Source organism: Protomyctophum parallelum (assembly GCF_964188405.1).
Source record: "Protomyctophum parallelum genome assembly, chromosome: 1".
NCBI classification, from domain to species: Eukaryota; Metazoa; Chordata; class Actinopteri; order Myctophiformes; family Myctophidae; genus Protomyctophum; species Protomyctophum parallelum.
In genome coordinates, this window is record NC_139697.1 from 87,837,813 (window position 1) to 87,848,246 (window position 10,434).

General features: G+C 40.9%; 1 protein-coding gene across 1 annotated transcript; it reads right to left on the reverse strand.

Annotated features, from left to right (window-relative positions):
* Nucleotides 1-480: 480 nt before the first annotated feature.
* On the reverse strand, nucleotides 481-2,832 carry LOC310855379 (ependymin-2-like; the record flags this gene model as incomplete). The annotated part of the gene is made up of 5 exons (XM_083760357.1): nucleotides 481-616; nucleotides 2,066-2,229; nucleotides 2,347-2,496; nucleotides 2,601-2,632; nucleotides 2,760-2,832. The coding sequence occupies 5 exons, from the start codon at nucleotides 2,830-2,832 to the stop codon at nucleotides 481-483; spliced, it is 555 nt and encodes a 184-aa protein (XP_083616483.1).
* Nucleotides 2,833-10,434: the final 7,602 nt, after the last annotated feature.

Genomic DNA, 10,434 nt, shown 5'->3' on the forward strand with positions numbered 1-10,434 from the left:
ATTTTGTAGTGCCGCGGGTTTGGCCCCCTGGCTAGGACAAATGTATATTTTTTAAATCAGAAGAGAAGAGTAGACTAGTTGATTTTTTTTTAAATTAAATCCTCTAGCCTGTTGTGTTTTTGTTAGCCTGCTCAGAGTATAGGCCTACAAACAAACAAAATGTGTCCTATGAGCATTGGCTTTTTCTTCATGAATGTTTTGAAGGTGTCCTCTATATCAAATTGATGAGCCACCAGGCACCAGCTGTCGTTAGAGCTAATTGTTTAAGCCAGTTGGCTCCTTCATTTACATGAAAATTGTTTTCCATTCAAAAGCCACATCTCTTCAGTGAAACAATGCAGCACACTCATGTCATATACAACAGAAATTCAGTCACAGTTAATTCAGTGTTCTTTTATCCATTTATGTGTGCAAATGTTACAGACTGTGGCATTTGGGCTCTGGTCAGACGAGGACTGTGTTTACTCTTTACTGTGGGATTCATTCTAAGAAAAAGTGGAAGAAACTGTTGACCTTCCCTTCAGGTGTCTCCTCCTCCTCCAAACCCTCACCCTCACAAAAAGAAGGCGGGGTAAGATAGTCAGGGTCCTTAATCTCAACCTCCACATTGACATTGCTGTGGAAAAGTGACACACATATTACATATAAACGTTTCCCCTTTACAACCCTTACAAGAAAGTCCAAACAGTTTAGATCATGCATGCAGTTATCTAGCCCTGTAAACATGACCCTCGTATTCATACGAGGGTCATGACGTAACTTCACCCTGGTCTTTGCAGACGCTACATTTACAAATAATTAAAATATATAAACATTCGCATTTCAAATATAAAGTACTCACAAAGTTTCCCACGGGTGTTAGTTAGTAGCAGCGCGAGCGATTAGAATTTCTGCATCCCGCGTTGTTTAATAAAAAGCATTTTTATCCGAGGTGTTATTTTGCCATTGGCTTTCAACTACGCGCCCCTATCGGTCGGGAGGATGGTGGCACTCGGTGTGTTCGATATAGGTACGCTGACCGCCCTGCCAATACAGACTAATAGGCGAGTGCGCTCTCGGTGTGCAACTGTGGATTTCCCAAACGAACCCCGTTTGAAAAAAGTAGCCGGAGAGCTCGGACAAAAATGCATTTTATTAAAGAACGCGGGACGCAGCAATTCTAATCGCTCGCGCTGCTACTAACTAACACCCGTGGGAAACTTTGTGAGTACTTTATATTTGAAATCTGAATGTTTAAATATACGGAAATCTTGTAAATGCAGCGGCTGCAAAAAACAGGGCAAAGTTACTGCATGACTGTCATGATAATTATCATGGCAGTCATGTTCCAGGGCTAGCAGTTATCAAACTTTTTATAATTCCAGGGATCTGCAGTGTGTAGGCCTACAAATGGAACCAAGTGGACACTTTCGGGGTCCGTTTTGTTCCATTTGTACACTCTCAGAGACCTGCAAGGTCAATTTGGTACCCACTACCTGCCTGGCCCCACTCAGAGTAATCTAGTAAAGAGTTTAAGAGTGGCTATAGTGTCGACTCCCATTGTAACAATGGGATGCGGAAGTGCTCATTCTATCTCAATGGGATAGTTCCAATGTTTGGAACTATAGCGCATAGGAAGCACAAAGCTGCCAAAATTCAAAAGAAATGGCAAATACGAAAAGTCAATTGAAATAAGAGAAATACAGATAAAAAAAAGGCGCCCGCTTTGCGGCGAGATCAAAGCGTGTCGCCACTCTCTTACTAGATTACTCTGGCCCCACTTTGAGAACCACTTGTTTTAGACAACCACAAACCTGATCATGAGGATAGTTGAGTCTGTGCTGTATATAATACTCAGAGGCACACATCCTATACTTGCAGACATGATAAATGGTTCTGAAATCAAATGACAGAGAAATAATAATTCATCAATTTGTAACACTCTCAGTGTGTGCTCAACATTATCAAAGATACTTTTATTATTATTATTATTATTATTATTATTATTATTATTATTACACATTGAAATTCAATACTGTTTGTTTTTCAGCCTATCTTGCCTTTCAATCCCGGGACTGGCACAGACCAAATATTGAATTGTAGACCTTCCTCTGGAACAGATGCACGTCCAAGGTGAATGTTAGCAAGGAAATGAGCATTGGAGGCAATTTGCAGTGGATTTGAGCTCATATTATGCATAGATTTCTTCTTGCAGCTCTGGTTTTTGGCATCAATTTCATAGAGCATGCCCTGCCAGACACAGTTATGAGAAAAGATAATCACATTCACAAACAAACAAGGCGAAGATTCTTTTTTATAGCAATAATATTTATATTTGTCAAATAAATAATGTTCTATATACGTTACCTCCTTGAAAAACATCAGCACATCCATATCCTTAGAAGAGTTATACTGGGAGTTGAAAGTCTCATTTTGAACTACTTTGAACCGTAGTTTCTTGGCCCCACTATCATAAACGTATGTAGCCATAGTGTATGTCTTCTCATCCATGTTAGACTGCATGGTTTAATTGGAAAAACACAACGCAGAGATTAAAGAATTAAAGAAAATCTAAATATTATCCAACATTGGTTTTGAATCACAAATATTGGTGAACTCACCACTGACAGGACCCCTGTCATATTGGGTGACTCTAAAATAAAACAATATGAGAGAATATTAAGACGACGATTTAAACAAAATACTTAACAAACAGACAGGTAATTACATATTATTACGTAATATTATATAGACAAATAATAGTTTTCTAATATTCTTACGGCACGGTTGGTGATGGTCTGCTAGGACAGTAGCACTCAAACACATAAATATGAGTGTGAAAGCTGCAAACATCTTCCTGGCCCTGAGAGTCACAAGCAGATAATTCAAAGCCGAGACAAAAATGCATGTTGAAGTTATAACCCCCGCTTTTATAAGGCTGAATAGTGTACATTTGTGTTGTCAGGTGGTATTGCGTAAAGATTGCTATGATGGTAGACCCATGCCATGATGCCGATCCTTTAACCCCACATCGAGCCTCTCTGACTCCCCTCGACTACAACCACCTGTACAAATATACTTCAGATTTACAAGCAAGGGATAATCCACACACAATATTATTATTATGATAAGCTAGAGAGGTGCCCGTGGGGCCTCTATGGCGGTGGCCTACTTGGAATGATGCAAGTTGGAAATGCATGCCCCACCCAGATGTCTGTGTCCCTTTTATGCCCGACAACTACGGGGGGGGGGGGGGGGGGTATGATTATTTGGGGGATCACAGCCTGAAAAGGTTGAGATTGAGAACCACGTGCATAGAATGTTTAGAGCAGTGGTTCTCAAACGTTTTTTGTGTCAGGTCACCCCTCTAAACCTTTGCATCCAAGGCACCCCTGAATTACATTGTTACTTTTGTAGAACGTTACATTTGTGTCATTTATGCGTGGTGTGTTTGTTGGTATAAAATAGTGCATACACTACAGTGTATAGAAGTTGTTTGCATTTGACTGTGTGTGTGTGTGTGTGTGTGTGTGTGTGTGTGTGTGTGTGTGTGTGTGTGTGTGTGTGTGTGTGTGTGTGTGTGTGTGTGTGTGTGTGTGTGTGTGTGCGTGCGCGTGTGTGAGTGTGTGTGCGTGCGTGTGTGCGTGTGTGCGTGCGTGTTGCCAGGTGTTAGGAGCTGAAACAGCCAAACAGGTGCTTGAGGGGCAGTTCAGTTCCCACTTCCCAATGTGCCAGGCGGTGATGCAGCCCATAATATCTTGAGCCTCATGCTGAACTTCTTCAGCTGCGTCAATTGAAAGAGGCGTTGCTGCAGCCCTTTTCACCCTGGGGATTCCTGCGCTGAGGGACGTAGGGTCAGAGGTGTTGGAGCCCATCCTCACCACCTGGGGTTGACCCCATAAGATGTCCAGGATCGATCCAGCTGCACAGGCTTCGCTTGTGTCCTAGACTCATAGGCTAGATCCTATTCCTAGCCTAGATTCTGCTATCTATTTTCACTATAGTTTGGGTCCCGGGCAAACATCCTAATATCTCTTTTGGGTCTTGAGCTAAAATGTTTGGAAACCAGTGTTGAGAAGATAGGAAGTCCACTGGTCTTGAGCTCCAAACTAAAATTAATTATAAGAGAAGCTCAAGACCGGTGCACATGTGTGGACTTCCTAACTTCTCATCTGTATGTGTGTGCCTGCATGCACCCGTAGAATTATTTAGATGTGCGTGCTTTCCTGCTGGATTCAACCAATACCACAATGGAGATGGCCCCTGACAGGATGCTGGGTTGTAGCAGAGTAGAAAGACTTAAGGACCAAACCTCACAAAAGGTCACATTTTTGGGGTGGTCTTTTTGTGGTTGTAACTTGGCCCAGGTACCACACTACGTCTACTTGATCATTCCCATTTTCATTCTTCAACACAATAGTGAAATTATAATTATTTGTCAGATTTTTGTCTTGATAAGGGATGTTGGGCAGGCATGCCATTATTTATTTATTGTTTATTTTGAGAAAGGGGCACTTTGAGGCAAAAATCACTTCTCAAAAGCCATTGTTTCCCATTGAAGACATATTTTTCAAAGGTGCTATAGCCTACTGTACGTTTATTTATTATTATTTAATTATCATAAGACTTTTATTTATTCAGGCTATTCATGTCTTAACCAAATATCTTAAGTTTCTTAACATTTATTCCACACCAGAATAAATATTCTTAAAGAAAACAAAATGGGAAGGAAAATAAAAGACGTGCTTGAAACTGTGAGCCTGAATGAGATGCAACCGTGACTCCGAATGAGACTGGAAATGCAATGGCAGAAGGGAAGTTTGAGTCTGCAGTGGAGAACGAGACTCGGAGGAAAGCCCTTGTGTGTAGAAGTCTCAAGGGGTGTCTGACTCATCACCGATATAGGCCCTACGTAATAGATTGAGAGTAAGAATGTCTATTTTAGAGGAGGAAGTATCATTCTCTGTAAACCTTATTTGGCTCCCCCACAGTTTACTATAGCCACTTCCTTTGTCCATGCAGTTGGTAATTGTGGTTTTCTGTGTGGCAATGTTTTGTATGTAATTTACACTGAGTTTTATAAGAGAATTGTATAGGCTAATTAACGAAAGCAAGCCTCAAATTTGGTTTGTGTGTCCCATATATAAGATAAGATCCAAAAGGGAAGCACGCACATCTCAGAAATTATTGACGGGTGAAGAACAGAAATATATACATTACATACAGAAAGAATGTAGGATGTGATGATAGGACACTATACCTTCTTTCTGTGTCCCATATATAACCTGAGGGTGTGCACTGTGCAGTGCAGTGTAAATTTGGTCGGACCAATGGTTTCTGTGAACTGAAAAAATAACGTATAACTCCAGATGCAGACAGAGCCTTGGAGTGAAGAAATCTAGCCACTTAGCCTATACACAACCTAATGTATGTGGGGTGTATGCATGCATAACAATATTGCATTCCTGCACACTCACAAGTGTATTTGACTATTTTTAACGGTGCATTATAATGCTCTTATTAATGGATTGAGTTGACTTGACTGGACTCTGACGGACTAACAGTTTTATGCCATGAAGTTGCCCCATCAGTGTTTCTTTTGTCCTTTTTATTCTCTCTCTTGGATGACCTGTCAAGGCTGCTGGGAGGGTGTAGGCCTGGCTGCATGTAACACCTTGATCAACCAACAATTTTATGTATGCCGATGATTTGGCCATTGTTTCCCCGTGTAGTGCTGGGTTCCAGCAGCTACTGAACATTTGCTCTCAGTATGGGGTCACGTATGACATCAAATACAATGCCAAAAAGAGTGTGGTAGTCATTTGCAGGACCAAGGGGGATCAGAAACAGCATTTCCCTGTGTTCTACTTGTCGGATCAAACCCTCTCTGTATGCAGCAGTTGTAAATATTTGGGGCACATCATTACAGATAAGATGGAAGATGATGCTGACATGTATAGACAGCGTAGAATGCTCTATGTTCAAGCCAATATGTTAGCCAGGAAATTTCACTACTGTTCAGTTGAGGTCAAGGTGAACCTATTTAGAGCGTACTGCACCCGCTGTATACAGCCCCCTTATGGGTGAACTATAAAAAAGAGAGTCTGCGCAAGCTAAAGGTGGCTTACAATGATACTCTCAGGATTCTCCTGAAGAAGCCTAGGGGTGGCAGTGCTAGTCAGCTCTTCTGCGACTCTGGTCTAACCACCTTCCAGGCTCTCTTAAAAAACCTCATGTTCAGCTTTAAAAGCAGACTTGATGGGTCACTTAATTAATGTGACCCATGTTGACTAATCCCAGGTTTAGCACTGTTAGATACCGCTCCCTGATGTGGAAACATTGGTACGAGTGCCTCTTATAGATTTTCTTATTTTTTTTACGAGAGAGTTTTTAGAGTTTTATGAACCAATGTATTTATTTGTAACTGTTTTGTATGTTTTTTAATTGTTGTTTGTCATCTACTGGCTACGGCTGTCAATAAAGTTTCATTCATTCATTCATTCTCTGTTGATACTGCTATGTGTTATGGTTGCACTAAACGGAATTTCGTGACAGTGACAAGATCTTATCTTATCTTATGTGTATTCAGAATGTTGAGGTCAAATAATGCAAAATATAGGTCACTCAATTAGCATTCTATGTCACTGCAATTTACATTTGCAGTGCAAGTGGGTTAACAGACTAGTAATAAACAGAATAACCTGTCCTAACATAGCCCTCCACAGGTGTAAAAACTTCACTGAGTACCTTTGTACCCTGCTTTTTGATCACTAGTGTATGCTTAGCAATAGCAACCTATGTCCCACAGAAGTACAGTAGCTTACAAGGAACTTGGATCGATCAGAATGTTTGACTGAAACTGCACTGAAACTGCATGATATGACCGCATGCAAGCGAGGTAGGCTGAAACTTCTAATTGTGTAGTTTTCTGGTCCAAAGGGATTTCCTCAAATTGTCCATTGTCTTGAAATGGATAGTAAATAATCCAGGCTAGAATCTGATCGGCTATTGCCCTTTTTGGGAAGTCACCTCTGAATGGTGTTAGATTTATGATTCCTATAGCTTCATTAGCCTACCATCAAGAATGTCAATATTTTAGCAGACTCACAATAAGGACATTTTTGTACTTGGTCCAAAACAAACAATATTCAACAAGTCCATGCATGGTCACAGGTTACTTAGCACACAAGTGCAATTTCATCCCAAGAGTGATACAACTATTTCTAAACGATACCTAAAACGTTTTTTTTTAATAGTTCTGTCATGTATCACTGCATTCTGCGGTGTAAATCTAAACTTTACATTTAAGTGCATATTTTTACTGTATACAGTAGATCATTATAAGCAAAAGGATGCACAGCACACCGGTCCTTGTGAGGTGCCAGCCAACGGGAAAGTTAACCCATTCTGACCTGAGATCAGATTCTAAAAATGTCTTCTACATCCTGACAGTTTTCAGAAAAAGCTATGTTTCTATGTTCTTTGATTTTTCTAAAATAGCAGACCTACAAGCTCGTAGCGTGCCACTCGGTGAGCTTGTAGATCTGCTATTTTTCAATAGCTAAAGCATAACATAATGCTAACACCAAAAGGGGTTTACGCCCAGAATGGGTTTTTAATACTGAATGAAAGAAATGTATAGATGCACACTTGCCAATGCATAAGGTTTAATGAGGACACAGAGGCACCAACGTTTCGGACCCTTGAAGAATCTGTCCCCATTAAAACCTTATGCATTGGCAACTATGAGTGTACAGTAGTATACTAGTACTGTACTGTAGATCATAACATGCCACTCCATGAATCATCACAGCCACAAGATGCAATGAGAGAGAGAGAAAAAGTGAAGAAAAACTCCAGACCGATATTAGAAACTGAAAGTGAGAACAAGACCATATAAATACTCTTAGTGAACATTCCTTACAACATGCAAATATCTCAGTCAGACAAGGCACACCAATTTGACAAGGTAAGATAAATTATTCAAGAGCACCTGTACACTTAACATGCTGTGATATTGTATTTAAATCAAATAATTACATTCATTTATTTAGAAAATATATTGTCCAAGGAAAGATATTGACATGGAGATGACCTGTTGAGTTAAAAAGAAAAGGGAAAATATATTTGTATCTTATCTTTATTCTGCTGCATGCACATTATTGTTGGGTGATTTGTACAATTTGTACAATTTCACAATTCAGACAATGAGTCGAAAGGAGATTGATACCGATGTGCAAATGTGCAAATAGTATGTGCAAAACGTAAAAAAAACACCCTCAGCTTTGAAGAAACACTCAAGATGTTGCTGTGTCATGTACCATCCAAGCTTTTTACTAAAGTAAACTGAACTAGTATGGAGATTTGTTCTTTAGTGAAGGACAACTACTAAACCCAATTTCTTGAATATCTTGGTCCGAGACCAGATGCTATACAGTATACTGTGTGGTGTGGACTCTGTGGAGAATACGTTTCATATTATATTTGATTACCACAGATCACGTAAAACTCTGTGTTATATTATATTCTTTCTTATGGAATTTTCTCCTCTATATTATTTCTTATCTCATTCCATGCACAACGTAGACTGCACACTGGTGCTGCGCAACGGAAATAACCCTTCAACAAGTTCACAACACGTTTTGAGCTTGTAGCTGTTATTTTCTGTGTGCAACACGTACAGCTTAATTGACACTGGGTGAAAAACGCATCTTTCACCCAGTGTCAATTATCTAATGTAATCCTGGTCTCAACACTCCCTCTGCCAACCTGGGGAGAGCAACGGACTGACCTTCTATGCATGCATGAGCACGTGGAAGGAACACGCTATTCCAACCAGTTCCTTTCCCCTCCATCAGGCACCGCAGCTGGCCAGGGGGAGGCAGTTTAGAGACCAGGATTACTGCATGTTTTTTGTGAGGGTACCTACCCTATAGGGGACACGGGGAGAACATGCAAACTCTACACAGAAAGGCCCTTTCGCCAACCCCACCATAGGGAATGGGCCTTTGGCTTTCTGTGTCATCCATTTGGCATGTTTTTAACCCATGCTGTATGTTATGCCTGTACTTCGTCAATAAAGTTAATCAAAGTTAATCAAACAGTAAGCGTCATAACACAATATTACTAGCAGCATTAGTGTCACTTTCTCCTGCATCCAACTCTTTCAGATGGACACAACAGTATGGTGTGGCGCCTTTTCTCTGTGTCTTCTCTGTTTCATCCTGAACTGCGTGGACCCATGTTGCTCTTCCCGTTCAGCCATCCCAATGAGGGCCAGGGACTACAACATCTCCCTAAGTCTGACCAGATTCACACGCAGCCGCGTACAACAGCTGCTGCTGAGATATGTGAGTGAGCTCCATTCTTTATTAAAGTAATGGGGTTTAGTCTGAAAACATAGACGCCATTGCAGCTTTGCTAGCCTTCCATTCTTACCACCCTACCTTTGTTCTCTCAGAAGGAGCAGCATTTGGGGGACAAACATTTTGAAGACAGAGACCTGCAGTTGGAGGCCCTGCCAGTGCTTTCAACAGACCTGTACATGTGGTTAAATATGAAGGTTTGTATCTGCACTGTATATCACCATTTAATTGTTTTACACAAGTTGTTAACTCAAGTTAAATACGATTCTATTACATGCCTACTTTAGTTTTTAGTCGAAGTTTTGGTCGATATGAGTGAAATCCACACTTTTAACAGCTTGAAGACTGACTGACATGTCATCTTGTAGTTTATCCAAATGTTTCCTCTGGGGACAATAAAGTAAATCTGGAGTCTAAGGGCCCTATTTTTGTCCGATCCTTACCCCTTATCCCTAAACTTCTTTGCCTTTTTTCTTCTTCAAATAATAATAGATTCTAGAAGCTCACAAAGTGTTGATGTAGATCGGCTAGTTGAACAATTCTAAAATGTTTTTTCAAAATAGTAAAAAGAAAAAAGGCAAAGTAGTTTAAGGTTAAGGGGTAGGGCACTGACCAAAACAGGGCCCCAAATGTCAGTGCAAGGGTTGTGCTGTGTTATTAACCACATGGTGGCGATGTTCAGGATTGGGAGCGGTTACATTCTGCATCACGGGACCTGCGTGCCTACTGGGAGGTCCTGGAGCAGAAGAGAGGACAGCTGGAGAGAGAAGACAGACGACTGAGGACATCTCATGTCAGGAACAGGCCCGAGCCCACCATCACCACGGGCATAAAAGACGTCGAGTTAAACCTGATGGACCTCATGGGGCAAGTCAACAGTCAGGTACCTTTTTGATTTTATTTGATGGGGTGGGGGTGGGTGGGTGCAAGTGTCTTTCTCAGAGACACTTCGACTGGGCCTGGGAGGTGAACCATTAACACACGGCCACTTTTCCCATGCAGATAAACGTGCATGTATCAGCATAGCACCCATTGTTTTGTGCCCTTATTTAGCCAGTCCAGAAGAAGAGTATAAGCAAATGGGAGGATT